This window comes from Sphaerodactylus townsendi, linkage group LG01 (genome assembly GCF_021028975.2).
Source record: "Sphaerodactylus townsendi isolate TG3544 linkage group LG01, MPM_Stown_v2.3, whole genome shotgun sequence".
Taxonomy (NCBI): domain Eukaryota; kingdom Metazoa; phylum Chordata; class Lepidosauria; order Squamata; family Sphaerodactylidae; genus Sphaerodactylus; species Sphaerodactylus townsendi.
In genome coordinates this window covers 7,831,004-7,851,260 of record NC_059425.1, presented here as the reverse complement: position 1 = coordinate 7,851,260, position 20,257 = coordinate 7,831,004, and the positions used below count along the sequence as shown (strand labels likewise).

The window sequence follows — 20,257 nt, the reverse complement described above, 5'->3', positions numbered from 1 at the left end:
CCATTGCTTTCACCTCCTGTATGTGAGCTCCCAAAGGCACCTGGTGGGCCACTGCGAGTAGCAGAGAGCTGGACTAGATGGACTCTGGTCTGATCCAGCTGGCTTGTTCTTATGTTCTTATAATATCCTTAGGCAGCAGTATTCAGCCTTTCTAGACTCGTGACCCCCTAGGTTTCTACGTCACAATATTGAGTTGAAATTATGGGCAGGAAGGTACTAGCTGAATATTAGGGGAAAATTTTTACACTAAAGATTCTTCAACAGCGGAATTGGCTGTTTAGGATGGTCTCACTGGCAGTCTTGAGAGCCAGCGTGGTGTAGTGGTTTAGAGCAGGTGGATTGTAATCTGGAGAACCGGGTTTGATCCCCTGCTCTGCCACAGCTGTAGTTGGCACACAGGGAACACATAGAAAGAAACAGTCCTTTAAATGTGTGGGTCCCAGGTCATGAAGGCCTTTAAAGGTCTGGATTGACCTGGGAACAGACGGGCAGCCAATGGAGCTGTTTCAAAAGGGCCAATGTGTGTTCATCTATGTGGTCTTATGTGCAGCCCCACATGGGACTGCGCATGCACACCTCTGAAGGGGACAGGAGTGAGTCAGTGCGAGAATAATGTCGTATCCATTTGTTTCCGTGGCTTCTGCAAGCCAATTCGTGGGCACCTCATTGCCAGAAAACAGCATAAGAATGCTTCGATAAATAACAGGGAGGGTGACGCCAGGCCGTGGCTTTTGTGCTCTTCTTTTAAGAGGCTGAACGTGGGGGGCGGGGGGGGGGTGTCGCTGCTTAAGTGGTGTGGTTGTTGAAGCAGCCCTGGTGGCGCAGGATCAGTTGAGGTTGTCCGGCTGCTTTCTCCTGCAGAGGCGGAGCTGCCTTTGGAGCATTACGAACTCCAACTGCGGGATGAAGCTAAGGCGCCTGGCGCGTCGGACCTCCTCCCCGTGGCTGAACTGGATGCGAACACCGCCACTGTCACCGCTGTGCAGCTGGGACAGGTTAACCTTGTCTTCATCCACAAAAGTATCCTTTCAAGCGCGTTCTTCCCTGCCTAAGCATCGTTATCCTGCCAGGAGGGCCGAGGACCCCCTGCTGTTCAGGGCATGCCTGTGTTTTTTACTCTCCCGTTTTCTCAAGCAGCTGCGTTCCTTAAGAGAGAAAACAAGACGTCCACATGCGATCTGCCTCTGGGCTTCCTAATTGCACCATATATGTTGTAGAGGCCGGATTTTTAGGTAATTGATTCTCTGTACCTGCTTATTCCATACCCAGCTCGATGATACATGTTTTGTTTCGCTAAGGACAGGACGATATGGGCATCAGTCTGCGTTTGCCCAAGTGGTGATCCAGGCTCCAGAGACCACTGGGTTGGAGGCAGTGGCGAGATTCAAATAATTTAACAACTAGTTCCGGTGGTGGGATTCAAATAATTTACCAGCTGGTTGTTTTACAAGCACCATTTTAACAACCGGTTCTGCCAAAGTGGTGCAAACCTGCTGAATCCCATCACTGGTTGGAGGGTTCAAATCCCATTTATCTCTTGCTCTTATGGAACTGGATTCTGTAGCAAAACAAAAACAGAGGGGGACATATCTCATTAATAAAGATCATATTTTACATACAGAAAATACCTGCTTCTTTTGTTGGCATCCCATTTAAAGAATCTATGATAGCTAGACTAGAAAAAAAGATAGGAGCTGCCACTTGGAGTTAGTGTTGGGCTAGATCAGTGATGGCGAACCTATGGCACGGGTGCCAGAGGTGGCACTCAGAGCCCTCTCTGTGGGCACACGCACACAGAGTTCGTCATGTGGGGGATGGAAAATCACCCACACACACACATCTAGGCTGGCCTGGGCCACTGAGCACGTACCACAGTGAGCAGGGAGGACTCGGCTGGCAGGCCTGGTGCCTGTGCTCCAGGTGGCTGCTGCCCGGGGCGGGGGGGCGGGGAGGCAGAGGAGGCAGAGATGTTAGCGAGGCACAGAGCGGTGAGCACGGCTGGAGGCTGGCTGGCCCCTGCTCAAGCGTGTGGGGCAGAGGAAGAGGGAGCCAACCTGTTTTTTTCTAAACTAAAACCTCACATTCAGGTTAAATTGCCGGGTTGGCACTTTGCGATAAATAAGTGGGGTTTGGGATGCAATTTGGGCACTCGGTCTCAAAAAGGTTTGCCATCACTGGGCTAGATGGATCAGTGTGGTATAGTGGTTAAGAGTGGTAAACTCTATTCTGGAGAACTGGGTTTGATTCCCTGCATCTCCACGTGAACAACAGACTCTAATCTGGAGAATCAAAAAACAATACTTCTTCACCAATAGCCCAATGATACAGTCTGATGATTTGTTCTTGGAAGCTACTTCCTGTTGGAAATAGACCACACATACATTTGTGTACATCAGTGTATATGTAAGCATGCACACACCTGAGTGTCTCTTCGGTCAAATGAGTTAGGTGCTGCTCACATGCTAAAGGGGAATAAGAACAGTTGCTGCATCTTAAAGATCTGAGTTAAAAATGAAGTAAGCCACTAACTGTTTAGAAGAGAAGAAGAAGAGTTTTGGATTTATATCCCCCCTTTCTCTCCTGTAAGGAGACTCAAAGGGGCTTACAATCTCCTTTCCCTTCCCACCCCCTCCACAACAAACACCCTTTGAGGAGGGTGGGGCTCAGAGAGCTCAGAAGAACTGTGACTGGCCCAAGGTCACCCAACTGGCACCTGTTGGAGTGCACAGGCTAACCTGAATTCCCCAGATAAGCCTCCACAGCTCAAGTGGCAGAGCGGGGAATCAAACCCAGTTCCTCCAGATTAGAGTGCACCTGCTCTTAACTGCTACGCCGCTGCTGCTGTTTAAGTAATCTGTTCTCACTAAGCAAATGTCAACATCCATTCTGGTGAGTTCACTGCCAGATGTCGTAGTAGGTGTTAATTATGAAAGATGGCCCCACAATTTTTTTTTTAAGTGTTCTGATTGTCCGGCTCTCTTTGGACTGCTGCTCACAGGTTTCTCTGTCCAGCCTGGAAATAGGTGGATCCTAGAAGTGAGGCGAGCATACATCATCGCGGTCGAGGTGTACGATAAATCAAGCTCTAAGATCTACCCATCTGATGTGAGTAGGCGTTGGCTGGAAAAATGCTGAGGGAAACCCAGGAACCAAAAGATAATTCGCAGTACAATCCAATGCAGGCTTACTCCGTCTGATGCACATTCCGACTGCGTTCCGCACAATTTGCTTTCGAGTAGATTCATATTGGATTTTTGGCCTTCCAATCCCTTTGCAGAAGCGGCTAAGGAATGTTCCTTGCCCGAACTTTCCACTTGCAAAATGGAATATGGCCCAGTCATTGAATCCACACCCTCTGGAATGACTCTGCAATCTTTCCATCCCCACTTAGGGCCAGATCTGACTTGCTTTCCCAGCAGCCACAGGAGAGCCGCAGGGAAAGGAATTTTTCCAGGGGAACCCAAGCCCAACTTGCCAGAATCCACAACATATAGTTTAGGTCAGGGGTAGGGAACCTGCGGCTCTTCTGCCCTTGCACTGTGGCTCCATGAGCCAAGCCGCCAGCCCCATCCTTGCCCGCCCTGCAGGCAGCAGGGCGGGCGCACCAACTGCCCATGGTCGGCTGGGCCGCGCCGCCGGCTTCCTCTCTCACCCGCCCCGTTGGAGCGGGGTGGGCGCTTTCCCGGCGGCCGGCGAGACCGAGCCGCCGGCTTCATCCTTGCCCGCCCTGCAGGCGCATCCATGTGCTTCTCAGAATGAGCGGAGTAAAAGGTTAAAAAAACCCCTATATATATAGATATAGTGTTATCTTTATTTTAAATGTCAAAAATTATTTGCGGCTCCAAGTGTTTTCTTTTCCCGTGGAAAACGGGTCCAAATGGCTCTTTGAGTGTTAAAAGGTTCCCTACCCCTGGTTTAGGTCTTCGAACCAAACTGCCTGATTCCAGGTCTGAAACCTATCACAGTGCTATTCATCCGTGTTCTTTCTTGCTGCACTTCTGGTAAAGGAGTTTAGGAACTGCCAAGTGTTACGTTTTTTCCGACCCTGTCATTTTTCTGAATTTTCGCAGAATCTCAGAATCACGCACCAGTTCCCCGTGGATTATTTTAAGGAGGTCGCGTCCTCGGTGAATGGTACCTACCACTTGGTTCAGATTCGGAAAGATGGTGCCTGCATAATAAAGGCTGCTCTGGTGTCTGTTCTCCTTCAGGTAAAGAAAAAAAGCCATTATTCAGGTAAACAAAAAAGAAAGGCCCCTTGTCTGAAAAGAAAAATGAGGGAGATTTTAAAAAATGGGTGCTGGGATATAGGAATGTGATGCACTTGTCCAAGCCTGCTGTCAGCATGTGGGGGGATGCTTAATGTCTCGGCCTTGCCGTCCCTGTCGGAGGCCTCTTTGGGTTGCTGAATCTTTACATTCATTTCTTATTTCTCTCTGTGCTAGCAATTGTAGATAACAGTGGCATCTCTGGCCTTCCCCACAAAGGGGTGGATGGACAGAAGGCACTCTATCTTCCCCTAGACCTTGGGAATGCACTTTCGCTTTCCTCCACTTTTCCTGCTTTTACTTTGCGTAGTGGGGGTGGGGGGTGGGGGATGGACAATAGAGGAAATAAAGCTAAGAGTGTTTGGGGAGCGGGTCACAACTGACTTTGCAAAAAAGCCAGGTGCTCGATGTTCATTTCAATAAAGGCTTCTGATTGATGAAATCCAGAGCCTGTCGTTGAGTGGGATCGTAGACCTGACACCTGAAGACTGTGGTGTTTCTTTTTGGATTGCACAGGGCCTTTCTTTGTAAAGGACTGTCCTCTGAACATCTCTGGGGTTTTTTGCTTGTTCTTCTACTTCAGAGCGGCTTGGAAGATTTCTTGCTGGCTCCCATCAGCCATGAACAAGAAGTGAAGATCTATCTTCCTATCCAGCTGACACCCTCCTTTCTGGCCTTCCCACACCACCCTCTGGATGTCTTGTATCGGTATAGAGTGCAGGTGAAGTTGACCAAAGCATGGAGAAACAAATCCAGGAATGTTTTATATTTAGGTGTAAATGTGAATGTCAGCCCAGGCCCGTGGTGGTGAACCTTTGGCACTCCAGATGTTATGGACTACAATTCCCATCAGCCCCTGCCAGCATGGCCAATTGGCCATGCTGGTAGGGGCTGATGGGAATTGTAGTCCATAACATCTGGAGTGCCAAAGGTTCACCACCACTGGCCCAGGCAAAGCCCTAATCTTGTTCCCACAGAATAAGATTGCCTGGTTCTGCTGCACTGCGGAACCAACAAAGGAAAAAAAAACTCAAGTACCCTAAAGATCAAGAATAATACATGCAGAGGACCAACAAATTCAATTGCAAAATCTATATTTTTATTTATTTATTTATTTATTTTTGAAACTTTTATACCGCCCCATCCCTGAAGGGCTCTGGGCGGTGTACAACAGGTAAAAACAATAGTATAGGTAAATAAAACATTAAAAGCAGCAACAGTTAACCACAATTATCAGAAGAATAAAAATATAAATGGGCCCAACATCTTAATTTTAAAATTCCCTCCCCACCCCCAGGGGAGGCATGGTGGTCTCGCTAGATGACATTGATTAACCCAGTTTGTCCGGTTAGGGGCCAGGGGCCAAACCCGGCTGAGCACCACATCAGCTGACCAGCGGATTCCTCCAAAGGTCTGGGCGGAACAGCTCCGTCTTGCAGGCTCTCTGGGCGGAACTCTGCCAAAGGTCCGCTAGGGGTCTTGTGACAGCTGGAGGAAGAGAGTTCCACCTGAGGCGGGGCCAGAGTCGTAAAAGGCCCCTGGCCCGTGTAGAGGCTGCCAGCTGCGCATCGACCAGCCAGGGACCATAGCCAATAAGAAGTTGGGCTCCCCAGCTGGACCGGAGAAGGCCTGCAGGGACGGTATGGGGTGACGCGGTCTCCGAAGATAATGCATGGTCCCAGGCCATGTAAGGCCTCAGCAAGGTCAACACCAACACCTTTGAAGAATGATCCGAACTTCTACTTTGGGAGCCAGTTGCAGCTGAAGCTAACTTACCGGCTGGATGTTGTTCCCAGGTATGGCGCTTACCCGCCAGCAGCAGCGCTGCTTGCTGCATGCTGGACCAGTTTTAATCTCCGGATCAGGCGCGCAAGGGAAGGCCCCGCGTAAGAAGCGGAAGTTACAATATTGCTGTAGTCCACCTAGAGGTGACCGTTGTAATGGATCACGAGTGGCTAGGTCTGCTTGGGAGAGGGAAAAGGGCAGCCAGCCGGCAGCTTGGCAAGAGATGGAAAAAAAAGCAGTCTGGTTGTATGGAGCCACCTGGAGTCTCCATTGAAAGAGACAAAATCAGGGTGGACCCCCCCAGGCTGCTTGAGGATCGGAGGGGGTCGAGCCACCGTGCCCCTCCCACACCGGGCGGCTGGAAAGTCCCCCCCCTCCCCCCCGGTCCACGGCCAAGCCAGAGGATCCTCCGTCTTCGATGGGTTCAGGTTGTAACCTGCTCTGTCAGCAACCTTAACCAGCAATACCGCTTCCCAAACAGTGGGGCTTTACGTAGAGCCGCGGGGAAGCGCGCTGCTTCACCCCTCCATCAACAGAATGAGGCTGAGTGTCATCTGCATACTGATGACAAATCAGCCAAAAAAAACTCCGCACCAGCTGAGCAAGGGTCGCATATAGATGTTAAACAACAGTGCCATGGGGATAGTAAGCCGCCCCTGGGTACACACGACATTATTGAAGCGGGCACTTCCGGAGAGCCTGGATCCCCGCACCTCACTTGCTGATTCCGGCCCCGGAGAAACGAGACTATCCACTGAAGGACAGTGCCCCGTACTCCGGAGACAGCCAGGCGGTATCAAAAAAAGGTCATGGTCGAATTCATATCAAACGCCATGTAAGATCTAACAACAACACCGAAAGCAGCCGCATCCGCTTCCGGGTCCAAGCTGGATCACCCGGAGCGTATCTGTGACGGCGGCTAATGACGTAACAGTCTCCGTCCCATGCCCAGCACGGAAGCCGGACTGGAAGGGGTCGAAAGCCGATGCGTCATCCAGAAAACCTTGAAGCTGCTCCAACACCACTCTCTCAATTACTGATAGATATAAATCTATCAGTGCGTTTTTCTGCTGACAGGTAATCTCCCAAACTACTGGACCTTTAAAATTCTCACACAACATCGCATTCACGTGCGGCCAGGTTTCCATACTGTTTCCACACCTCCTGTTGTGTACATGTCACAACTGTGCCAGTTATTGTGTACATGCCACACCTGTGACAGTTGGAACCACAGTTCTGTTCCGCAACAGCGCCATCTGCTGGCCGTCAAAGCAGCACCCTCTGATACAAGGGAACCAACCATGCCTTCCTTGAAAACCACTGCCTTATGGAGTGAAAGGGATGGTGGCGGGCCATCTGCACATGGCCCACCCACCCTAGCGAAGGAAGGGGAAGGTGAGGAAAGGTCCGGGGGTTGGGTGGACCAAACGCTCTGAAATTTGAACACAACGTAGCTCATGCCTCCCAGCGTGTTTTACGCTAGATAATTCACCTGCAAGGGAAGGGAGTGAAAGGGACAGGATCAGCCCACCTGGACATGGCCCACCCACCCTAGCAGAGGAAGGGGAACGTTAGGGAGGGACCGGCCGGGTTGCCATGCAAGGGAACGAGAGAGGGAGGGGAGTGAGGGGCCCCTTGCCCCTCCCCTCCCTTGCAATCATTATGCAATGACACATGTTCAAACCGTTCGCTTCCCCGTTATTTTCTTTTTCACTTCACCGGACTCAGCCACAGCAACGCATGGCCGGGCCTGCTAGTAAATGATAAAAAATTATAACATAGAATATCTGACACCGAGTGGGTGGGTGCCACCGTGAAATGGCAGCCATGGGAGGCGGATCTTCCCAGTTCTACCATGTTTTTAAATTAAAGTGGAAGTTGGTAGTAATATCACTACATCAAACTGTATCCAAATTTTGAAATAATTTGTATTCCTTTCAAAATCTGGCCACAGCCTCTCTCGTCTCTGGACACATACGCAAGGAGCGCTCACCGGGCAGTCATTACCAGGTGTTAAATGTTACGAGAAGCAGTGCAAGTTGAAAATGACTGGGTTCATGAGAGAAGGTCATGTGAACGGACAGCCAAGAGAGAAGAATTTTTGTTCTTTTGCAAAAGTATATTGGATGCTTGCAAAATGAGGACCGATACTGTCACACAGTGGTGGGATTCAGCCGGTTCACACCGGTTCACTAGAACCGGTAGCTAACTGCTTGTAATCCCACCACTGGCCCCGCCCCTGCAGCCTTTGTTCAGGCCGCCTCAGAGACAACCTGAGGGCCGTGGGGGTGGGTTCAGGCTGCTTCCTGCACCTCCCCAGGAGACGCTGCCATCCTCTTCCTCCTCCAGCTAAGGTAAGTGGAGTGGGCGTGGCGTGGTGGGGGGAACCAGTTGCTAATATTTTAGGATCCCACCACTGCTGTCACATGAGGGTCTCTTAGCCCCATATGAAGAACTAATTTTGTGCATATGCTAAAATACTTTTTTAGACAACATGTTCATTTTAAAAGGCATCCTTTGCCTGAAATGTTGATGGGTTACCTCACTTCCTGACAGATTTGTGGTTGACTCCACCTCCTGTGGCCGCCATTTCCTGGTGTCAGAATTCCCACCACCCTCGGGAATTCCCACCCTGTGTCAGAATTCTCAAACTGACCACAGGATAAAAAAGGGTAGAGACACCTGCATTTCTTCTGATTGTATTGCAAACGGGTGGTTGTTTTCACTTGATCTCCATTACGCAGCTTGCTGGGGTTGGAACTATACTGAGTCCCAGAAGCTCGCTCAACATTTTGACAAAGGGGGGACTGCGGTTTCGCATCCAGAGGCACACGCATCATTATCTCTTTCACTCACCCTCGTAACACCTTCTTTCAGGTCCTCAGGCTCCTTGTGTGTAGCACTTCCTGTCTTGGTTCTGTCTTTTCCACTTGGCACAGGTCACAGGAGGCAGCGGCAACTTCACGTGGACCTCTTCCAACCAGACGGTGGCCAACGTCACTGTGAAAGGGATGGTCATAGCAGGGCTAGTCCAGGGAGAAAGCGCAGTGCAAGCTAGAGACGTCCAGAATCCTTTCCATTTTGGAGAAATACAGGCAAGTCCTCCAGAGTTGTCAGCACTGCTTCATATAAATGGCGTTGTTTGCCTGCTCAAATCCACACTCCCCTAATTTAACTTAAATTTTCCCTCTGCAAGAAATCTAGGGATTATAGTTTTGGAGGGATGGGATTCTTTTGCACAGAATCCAGCAGCCTCATCAAACCCAATTCCCAGGATCCTGTAACATGAGCCACAACATAAGAACATAAGAACAAGCCAGCTGGATCAGACCAGAGTCCATCTAGTCCAGCTCTCTGCTACTCGCAGTGGCCCACCAGGTGCCATTGGGAGTTCACATGCAGGATGTGAAAGCAATGGCCTTCTGCTGCTGCTGCTCCTGAGCACCTGGTCTGTTAAGGCATTTGCAACCTCAGATCAAGGAGGATCAAGATTGGTAGCCATAGATCGACTTCTCCTCCATAAATCTATCCAAGCCCTTTTTAAAGGTATCCAGGTTAGTGGCCATCACCACCGCCTGTGGCAGCATATTCCAAACACCAATCACACGTTGCGTGAAGAAGTGTTTCCTTTGATTAGTCCTAATTCTTCCCCCCAGCATTTTCAATGGATGCCCCCTGGTTCTAGTATTGTGAGAATACTAGAGAATTTAAATCACAAACACTGTGCATTTGAAGTGTGAATAGGGCCTCTGAGGATAGACAACGTCCTTTGGGTTCCCTGTATAAGGAGCTGTAACACCAAAACACCACCTTCTTTTTTTCCTAGCAGCCGTTAGTTATGCCTTTGGAGAATCATGTAAGCCAGCATCTGCATATGCTTAACAGTTAAGGAAACTGTGAACATTTGGGGCTGAGTTTACCCAATTTCCATAACAAGATAAGCTGCATCTTGCCAGACAGAATGCTAATCAAGCAAATATTTCTTCTTTGTGCTTAGTTTGCACGTTTTATTTGGTTTGTCAAAGAGCAGCAAAAGATGTTATGTAGGGCGCTGAAGCCCCCCACCCCACACCTTCAAAGAAGAAGAGGAGGAGTTTGGATTTATATCCCTCCTTTCTCTCCTGTAAGGAGACTCAAAGGGGCTGACAATCTCCTTTCCATTCCCCGCCCCATAACAAACACCCTGTGAGGTAGGTGGGGCTGAGAGAGCTCTGAAGAACTGGGACTAGTCCACGGTCAGCCAGCTGGCATGTGTTGGAGCGCACAAGCTAATCTGATTCACCAGATAAGCCTCCACAGCTCAAATGGCAGAGCGGGAAATTAAACCCGGTTCTCCAGATTAGAGTGCACCTGCTCTTAACCACTACACCATGCTGACTCTCAAAGGGTGGCAGTTCTTCTGAGCACCCCACTGGCTTCAAAGATCTCACCAGATGCTGCTGCCTATGTTACTTTTGAGTCTGTTAACCCCTAATGGCTAGAAACTTGCTTTTAAAAAAAACCTGGATTTTTATTTTTTGCTGTCAAGTCACAGCTGACTTATGGCATCCACAGAGAGTTTTCAAGGCAAGAGGTATTCAGATGTGGTTTGCCACTGCCTGCCTCCACGTTCTTTTAATCACGTTCTTTTAATCTAATTTAGTTTGGAGAGGAGGCGTCTGAGGAGGGATATGATTGAAGTCTATAAAATTAAGCACGGGGTAGAAAATGTTGACAGAGAGAAATTTTTCTCTCTTTCTCACAATACTAGAACCAGGGGGCATTCATTGAAAATGCTGGGGGGGGAAGGATTAGGACTAATCAAAGGAAACACTTCTTCACGCAACGTGTGATTGGTGTTTGGAATATGCTGCCACAGGGGGTGGTGATGGCCACTAACCTGGATAGCTTTAAAAGGGGCTTGGACAGATTTATGGAGGAGAAGTCAATCTCTGGCTACCAATCTTGATCCTCTTTGATCTGAGATTGCAAATGCCTTAGTAGACCAGGTGCTCGGGAGCAACAGCTGCAGAAGGCCATTGCTTTCACATCCTGCATGTGAGCTCCCAATGGCACCTGGTGAGCCACTGCGAGTAGCAGAGAGCTGGACTAGATGGACTCTGGTCTGATCCAGCTGGCTTGTTCTTATGTTCTTATGGACCTGTTTGCTGTTGTGGACTATTTTCTGCTGTATGAGGTTGTTTTATGGGTCAGTTTTCTGCAACAGTAAATCTGATCTGATCTTGCCCAGTGGTTCCCTGCAATAAGGTGTCTAGAGTGGAATAGCAGACGGTGGAGAGACTGGATGAAAAGCTTCTACTCTTCGATAGCCAGAAAGGCCCACCTAGACCCCAATCTCAGAAGGAAGCCCTCCCTGTATATTGGGAAAGAGCGTGGCATAGTGGGTAGAGTCTGGGGGTTAGAATCCTGGGCAACTGTTAGGTCCTGGACCAAGGATCAATAAACGGACTCTAGATTCGGAATCAGAAGTCTTTATTGGGTTGGCAACAGGTACTCAGTTTGAGAAAGCCAGTTCTGTTGACCCTGGCTTTTGCAGTGATGTTTATCCCTTGCTGTTTCCTCTGAACTCCCCCATCCCTCTTTCTCAGGGAATGTGGGAACAATGAGGTGTGAAATACTTTGTTTTCAAGAACTAGTATCCCAAGGCCAAAGCAATAGTCTCCTGTTGGGCTGCGCCCGCAGCCTCTGTTCCTCCCTTCTGGAGTCCACAACAGGGGTTATCTACATTATCTAGTTATCTACATTACTAAGCACATTGAAACTGAACAAAAGGCCCATTGATATAAGACAGGTGCGGGTACATAGAAAGTCAGCATTCGCACCCTTGCCCCAGCAGAACTTTAGCCCAGGTGTGCCTCTTGGCGCCATTTGTTCTGAGGTCGGGAGGGGCCAGGTACCACTCCTGATAGCGACCCAGTTTCGAATCCCCACTGTTAGCAATAGAAGCTCATTGGATGACCTTGGGCCCATCACATGCTGTCAGCCTGTCCTACTTCACAAGATGGTTGTGAGAAAAAAAGGGAGAAGAGAAGAACAAGAGTTGGTTTTTATACCCTTTTTTTCTCTACCATAAGGAGTCTCCAAGCAGCTTACAAGCTCCTTTCCTTTCCTCTCCCCGCAGCAGACATCTTGTGAGGCAGGTGGGGCTGAGAGAGTTCTGAGAGAACTGTGACTGGAGCAAGGTCATCCAGCAGGCTTCATGTGGAGGAGTGGGGAAACAACCCCAGTAGTCCAGATTAGAGTCCACTGCTCTTAACCTCTACACTCTCTGGCTGGGGGCAGGCAGAGCGATGAAAAGCTCCCTCAGGGCACTTCAAGCCCTCAGTCATAAGAACATAAGAACAAGCCAGCTGGATCAGGCCGGAGTCCATCTAGTCCAGCTCTCTGCTACTCGCAGTGGCCCACCAGGTGCCTTTGGGAGCTCACATGCAGGATGTGAAAGCAATGGTCTTCTGCGGCTATTGCTCCCGATCACCTGGTCTGCTAAGGCATTTGCAATCTCAGATCAAAGAGGATCAAGATTGGTAGCCATAAATCGACTTCTCCTCCATAAATCTGTCCAAGCCCCTTTTAAAGCTATCCAGGTGAGTGGCCATCCCCACCTCCTGTGGCAGCATATTCCAAACACCACTCACACGTTGCGTGAAGAAGTGTTTCAGCTTTGATTAGTCTAATTCTTCCCCCCAGCATTTTCAATGAATGCCCCCTGGTTCTAGTATTGTGAGAAAGAGAGAAAAATTTCTCTCTGTCAACATTTTCTACCCCCTGCATAATTTTATAGACTTCAATCATATCCCCCCTCAGACGCCTCCAAACTAAAGAGCCCCAAACGCTGCAGCCTCTCCTCATAGGGAAGGTGCTCCAGTCCCTCAATCATCCTCGTTGTCCTTCTCTGCACTTTTTCTATCTCCTCAATATCCTTTTTGAGATGCGGCGACCAGAACTGGACACAGTACTCCAAGTGCGGTTGCACCACGGCTTTATATAAGGGCATGACAATCCTTGCAGTTTTATTCTCAATTCCTTTCCTAATGATCCCCAGCCAACCAATTCCCTCTTTTCCCGGGGCTCATGGCTGCCCCTTTCTCTTCCAGGTGCATGTGCTGAAGCTCTCAAAGATGGAGTTGCTGCCATTCCATGCGGACACTGAAATCGGGCAGACCTTGGAGGCTCCGCTCATGATGTATCACACAGAGAAGGAGACGGGGGAGACCATCGCCTTCACCGACTGCTCTCTCTTGGCCCTCGACGTCAGCGTAGACAAGCAAGGAGTGTTTGCCTTGGACGAAGAGGGTAAAAGGGCACCTTTCTTTGTTCCTCGCTCCCACCTGACCAGCACAACTCCGCTCCCACTTCACAAATACGGTTCCGTTTGCCACTGTTCATTTATTTCATTTATTTAGTCTTTGATTTGTATCCCACCCTCCCCCATAGGGCTCAGGGCGGCAAACAACAATAATATAAAACAGCATAAAACATTGACAGTCAAAAATCAGCAGTTGTCCTAAAATCAAGAGCAACAATGCATGGCAACATCCCACCCCCTTCTGCATCCACAGGAGGCCACCAGCAATGGAATTAATTCAGTTCAACCCCAGCTGGCCAGATGTAAAAGCCTGGCAGGATAGCTCTGTCTTGCAGGCCCTGCAGAAACACTTGAAGTCCCACAGGGCCCTGGGGAGCCTATTCTACCAGGTGGGAGCTAGGGCCATAAAGGTCCTGGCCCTTATAGTAGCCAGCCATATTTCTTCTGGGCCAGGGAACACCAGCAGGTTTTCCTCCGACGAGCAAAGGGGCCTCATGGGGCAATACAGGGAGATGCGGTCCCACAGGTCTCAGAAGAGAAAATGTCCCTGTGGATCTGGGTACATAGAAATGGTAGAACATGTGCTTCTCCTACTGTCAGTTTTACACTGTTGTATAGATTCCCAGGTCATACAGAACGATTTTATACCTCCATGTTGCTTACAAACTCCAATCCCGATATAACATGCACTGTAACCAGGTTCTGTATAACAGCACTCAAAACGCATTGCAGGATGGTTTGTGCAACACAGCAGGCTTAGTGCAGTGATGGCAAACCTTTTCGATACCGAGTGCCCAAACTGCAACCCAAAACCCACTTATTTATTGCAAGGTGCCAACACAGCAATTTAACCTGAATACTGAGGTTTTAGTTTAGAAAAAATGGTTGGCTCCAAGGTGCGCGTTACTCGGGAGTAAGCTTGGTGGTAGTCAATGGCTTTGCTTTGAAGCAACCATGCAACGCTTCGAATGGGTGAATCACGACCCTAGGAGGGTTTACTCAGAAGCAAGCCCCATTGCCAGCAACCGAGCTTGCTCCTAGGTAAAGGATTGCGCTTTTGTTCTTTGCATGAAAATCAGTGGGGTTTAACAGTGCTTAACAGAGTTGCCTACGCTGCTTCCCCAAAATCTGGTCTGAGGTTTAATGCTGATAATCGAGCTCAGCAGCCCAGGTCAGCCTAGATGTGGGGGGGGGGGGGGCACTCTGTTTGCGCGTGCCCACAGAGAGGGCTCTGAGTGCCACCTCTGGCACCCGTGCCATAGTTTCGCCACCACTGGCTTAGTGACTTGAAAACTGTGGTGGGGAATCAAACCCCATGGTCCAGATTAGAATCCACCTGCTCTTAATCAGTATACCACTGATTTCGTAGAGAGAGCAGCAAATCCCATGTGCTCTGATGCAGCCCTTGCAGATTTCCGAGTTTTCTCGTTCTATTTTATAGGCAAGCCGAAAGCCGGCCAGACGTTCTGCTCCAGCATCCAGCTAGCAGCGAAGTCCCTGGGGCACACTCTGGTGACGGCTAGCGCCACAGTCTACGAGGAGTATTTTGAAACCAGTGCCACCTTTGCCGCTTACGAACCAATCAAGGTGAGGAGGCTGGCCCGTGGGGCAGCAGTGTGAAAATCAGTGTGGAACTTGGCGCAAGGTGGAACTTTCTCTTCGTGTCGACCAGGCAGTGGACCCCGTGGAAGTGGCTCTGGTGACCTGGCACTCGGTGAAGGAGACGGTGTTTGAGGGCGGCCCGAGCCCGTGGGTGTTGGAGCCCTCCCGCTTCTTCCTGGATCTCAGAGTGGAGCGGGGAGACAAAGTCCACGTGACGGAGGTCTGGCTAGCAGCCAAGAGGAAGCCGAACCAGTATATTTACCGGATCATGTGCCTGGAGCTGGGGGAACAGGTAGGGAGCGGATTTGTGCACTTCCTGCGTAAGAATCCAACTGGTTGATGAGGCATCTGCAAGCTCATAGTTGTAATACGATCACCACAAGAGCTTTAAAAGTTCGGAATGTGAGCTGGGAAGACGGCGCCTTGACTTTGAACTCGGAAGGCAGCTTTATGCAGTCTCCTGCCCCTCAATCCTATCCTCTGCGAGCTCCTTTCCCTTCCTCTCCCCTCAACAGACACTTTGTGAGGCAGGTGGGACTGAGAGAGTCCTGAGAGAGAACTGTGACTAGCCCAAGGTCACCCAGTAGGAAGGTAGGAGTGCGGAAACACATCTGGTTCACCAGATAAGCCTCCGCCACTTAGTTGGAGGAGTGGGGAATCAAACCCAGTTCTCCAGATTAAAATCCACCTGCTCTTAACCACTGCACCACGCTGACTAAGAGAGAAAGGGAGGAAGTTTGATAGTGTTTCTGGCCTGGGTGATATTTACCAGGCCAGAAGGGGAGAGGCTCAATGAAAGCAGCTGCTGAAAGGGAAAAGGAATCCACACGAATGCGGGGTGTGCACAAGGATCCAGTACACACAGGCATACAATGAATGGCCACAGGACTAATATTTACATTCAGACATGGTCCTTGAGGCAGTATGAGGTAAGCTGGCCGGAAGGCCAGAGACAGAGAATGGGTTGCTTCTCCGGGGTTCCAACAATAAGAGAGTCTTGATGAGTTGTCAGGATGCAATAGAACGCCTGGGTTATGCTCCCGAATACTAATTGATGGGTGGGATGGGTACAAATGAGAATCAGTCATGGTTGGCTCGTAGCGCTGATTAAATCATCTTCGGGCAAGACAGTGGAGATTAGCTAACCTCATTGTTCAGCCGCGCACACCTTGGGCCATGGAAAAAGTACAACTTCCAGCCTCCCCACCCCATCCTTTGACACGCCGGGTGGAAATCCGAAGTCACTGATCCTGTGTGCAGCAGCGTCTTGTTCTCTATGTACAAAGTTACTGTTGCCCTGTGTGCCAGATTACTGTGAGCACACGCTCCTGTATGCGTGGCGTTACTGAGGCCAGGCAGCTCCACAGCATCATTATGAGAGAAACTGTTTGCTTTAGAGCTGGTCTAGGCTGTGGAATCCCATTCAGACTTTCAGGGCTTGCTGAACATGGCCACATAGATACCCAAACGGTGCTCCTGGCCACCTGTCAGGTTCTGAGACTGAAGTCAACACGAGACTCTGGATTCTTGATCAGAAGCCTTTATTGATAACAACAGCACGTACCTGGCTTTGGTAAAGCCAGTTCTGACCACACTTGCGTTTGCCCCTGTCTTCACCCCCACACGGTAACCATAAATCCCCCCCTCCCTCTTCCCATGGAATGTGAGGAAGACACAGCTAAAAGAAAGAGCCATTGGGGAGGCGAGCAACCCCCAAGGCCAGCCACCTGCCGCCGCCCTCCTTCGGAGTTGGCATCAGGGTCATTCCTGTTATCTATAGTTGCAAGCTTCAAAGGAATCAAAAGGAAGAGAAAAGCCCACTAACATAGAAGAGGAGAGCCCCTTCTTGGAATAGGTGTGAATGCCTTCACCCAAGGGCATTCCTTTGATGGAAGGAGAAAACCAGTGGTGGGATCCAAAAATTTTAGTAACAGGTTCCCATGGTGGTGGGATTCAAACTGTGGTGTAGTGCCAATGGGGCTGGGCGTGGCACAACAGGGGCGTGGCCGGGCATTCCAGGGGCAGGGCATTAATAATTTCTCTGTTACTGTAAAAAACTCTTACTGTAAAAAAAAGTTCCTAATTTCCAGCTGGTATCTTTCTGTCCGTAATTTAAACTCATTATAGCAAGTCCTATCGTCTACTGCCAACAGAAACAACTACTTCTCCTCTAATTGACTGCCTGTCAAATACTTACTTTCAAATACTTAATTTTGTTTCTAGAAATCAAAAGAAGGATGCTTTCCTTAAACAAGGAACTTGACCATATTTCTAAAACATGTTTTTAAAACAGCCCAACAGGGAGAATTATCCCGTTTTCTACCTTCGCTAACCTGCCACATAGGAAACTACAGGACTTTATGATTTTTGGACCTCATGGGATTTCTAACGGAAAAGCAGACCCAATTAGTAACCCCCTCTCGGCACACACAAATAATTAGTAACCCACTCTCGGGAACTGGTGAGAACCTGCTGGATCCCACCTCTGGAGAAAATGCATCCTGACACCATGCTAGATTATGTTCTGACTATTAGACTGGCTCCTAAGTTACAACTCTCCTTGATTCTTGGTGTGAATGGCACCAGACAAAAGTCCCTTAATGCACTCTGGTATTTTCATGGTGCTGTCTTATAATGACCACTTAGGCCGCATCTCTCTTCGTAGCCTTCAAGGCTTAGTGGCTAAGTGCAACTTGAAAGGAGATGAAGGGAACTCCGTATGCTGCCTTCATAGCCCTAGAAGGCCATCCCAAAAGATTTTTTAAAAATTAAGTTTGCGACGGACCCTAAAAATATGTTATTAAATATATTACCAAGCCATACGCCAAAAATTTATAAGGAATTATTCAAACACGTGGTGACAGTGGCAAGAATAAAATTAGCAAAATTGAAAGCAGACCAATTCCCAGCTCTGGAAAAATGGAAAAACAAATTGGCAGAATATGGTGTCATGATCTAACAGACCAAAATTGGAAATTCAGGAAAAATGGAATCCCTTTTGCACATGCGCAGCTAGAATCTCAGATGAGGATTAAAGCAAAAAGGGAAAGATTTAAGAAAGAAATGTTTTTGAGAAATTTTTTTGTTGAGCGAATGTAGATGAAAATGAGTCTAAGGCCTGGGGTGCTGTGTGGTTTCTCCTGCATCCTCTGAAGATGCCAGCCAGAGATGCGGGCGAAACGTCAGGAGAGAATGCTGCTAGAACACGGCCGTACAGCCCGGAAACCACCCAGCACCCCAGTGATTCCGGCCATGAAAGCCTTCGACAATTCAAAGTCTAAGGCAACGAAACCTTGTTAGAAACAAATCATTAGAAATGTATGTAATAAATTCTACGTATAGATGCTAAATTTACTAATGGCTCCTGTATCTGTATACTAATGGCTACCTGGTCTGTTTCCCTTTTACCTCTTTGCAGTCTCCAGAGTCCTGCCCTGTTTAACGCTCAATAGTGTGGAGGTTTCATGTATCCCCAGTGTGGTGTAGTGGTTAAGAGCAGGTGCACTCTAATCTGGAGAACCGGGTTTGATTCCCCGCTCTGCCACATGAGCTGAGGAGGCTTATCTGGGGAACCAGATTAGTTTGTGCACTCCAACACATGCCAGCTGAGTCACAGTTCTTTGGAGCTCTCTCAGCCCCACCCACCTCACAGGGTGTTTGTTGTGGGGGGGAAGGGAAAGGAGATTGTAAGCCCCTTTGAGTCTCCTTACAGGAGAGAAAGGAGGAATATGAATCCAAACTCCTCCTCCTCTTCTTCTCCTTCTTCTTCCTCCTCCTCCTCGCTGTGAAATAAACTGACTGTATGGGAGGACTGTGATGCGTTCAAAATTCACAAAGCCTGCCGGCTGACCCACACCACCCTTCCTTTTCTTGCTCCCCAAAGGTGTTGACCTTCCAGGTGGGTAACCATCCCGGAGTGCTGAACCCTAGCCCTGCTGTGGAGATGGTGCAGGTGAGGTTTGCGTGTGGCCATCCTGCCAGCATGGCCGTGATGCCCGTGTACAAGCTGGCAGCCGGCACCCAGCCGTGTCCCTTGCCGCAGCACCACAAGCAGCTGGTAAGTCTTCCGGGAAAGCATTTCACAGTGTTGCCGTTTTGCAGGTTGTTGGGAGAGTGTCGGGAAGAGGTTGGACAGATATCAATTGGGGAGGAGCCATGGCCCAGCCGCAGAGCATCTGTTTAGTGTGCAGAACGTCCCCTGGTTCAATCTCCGGCATCTCCTATTAAAAGGACCAAGGCAGTAAATGATATGAAAGATCTTTGATTGAGACCCTGGGGAGCAGCTGTCAGTCTGATAGTACGGACCTTGGTGGAGTGATGGTCTGATTCAGCATAAGGCCACTTCATGTGTGTGTTCTCCTTGAGGAGAGCCATGGCTCAGTGGTAGAGCACCTGCTCGGCATGCCAAAGGTCCCTGGTTCAACCCCCAGTTCCTCCAGTTAATGCAATAGAGAACAGAGTGATTGTTTAATCCAATGGTGAGTGTCCCAGCGATTGACATTCAATCCAAAATCACCAATAAGCCAAGCAATTTGTTCCCTTTGAAATACTAGGGACTGTGAATTAGGCTGAGGACTAAGCTTGGCTTCTTGATTTTTTTAAAAAAAGTGCAAAATCGTTCTCCAGCTGCCAGAAGTTGGGAGCCAAATTTCTCCATAGTTCGACTGAGCGTGTTCAGAGACTGGTTCCTATTTTGTTAAAATTATCCAAAAGAAGTTCCAGCGTTTTGGAGATAAGAATAGTTTGACCTGCAACAAGTTCAGACTGTGAGGAGTTTAATTTAGTTAAGAACATAAGAACTAGCCTGCTGGATCAGACCAGAGTCCATCTAGTCCAGCATTCTGCTACTCTCAGTGGCCCACCAGGTGCCTTTGGGAGCTCACATGCAGGATGTGAAAGCAATGGCCTTCTGCCGCTGCTGCTCCTGAGCACCTGGTCTGCTAAGGCATTTGCAACCTCAGACCAAGGAGGATCAAGATGGGTAGCCGTAGATCGACTTCTCCTCCATAAATCTGTCCAAGCCCCTTTTAAAGCTATCCATGTTAGTGGCCATCACCACCTCCTGTGGCAGCATATTCCAAACACCAATCACGCGTTGCGTGAAGAAGTGTTTCCTTTGATTAGTCCTAATTCTTCCCCCCAGCATTTTCAATGGATGCCCCCTAGTTCTAGTATTGTGAGAAAGAGAGAAAAATTTCTCTCTGTCAACATTTTCTACCCCATGCATAATTTTATAGACTTCAATCATATCCCCCCTCAGACGTCTCCTCTCCAAACTAAAGAGTACCAAACAGTT

At 49.0% G+C, this 20,257-nt stretch overlaps 1 protein-coding gene across 1 annotated transcript in view; it reads left to right on the top strand.

Moving 5' to 3' along the window:
- Nucleotides 1-20,257, top strand: part of NUP210L (nucleoporin 210 like) — a 72,974-nt gene that overhangs the window by 8,499 nt on the left and 44,218 nt on the right. Inside the window, exons 5-14 of the mRNA XM_048503428.1 lie at nt 862-1,020; nt 1,164-1,232; nt 2,999-3,105; nt 4,071-4,211; nt 4,852-4,989; nt 8,993-9,148; nt 13,148-13,346; nt 14,801-14,946; nt 15,032-15,253; nt 18,845-19,018. Of these exons, the coding sequence (XP_048359385.1) occupies nt 862-1,020; nt 1,164-1,232; nt 2,999-3,105; nt 4,071-4,211; nt 4,852-4,989; nt 8,993-9,148; nt 13,148-13,346; nt 14,801-14,946; nt 15,032-15,253; nt 18,845-19,018 (1,511 nt within the window). The remainder of the gene's footprint in view (nt 1-861; nt 1,021-1,163; nt 1,233-2,998; nt 3,106-4,070; nt 4,212-4,851; nt 4,990-8,992; nt 9,149-13,147; nt 13,347-14,800; nt 14,947-15,031; nt 15,254-18,844; nt 19,019-20,257) is intronic.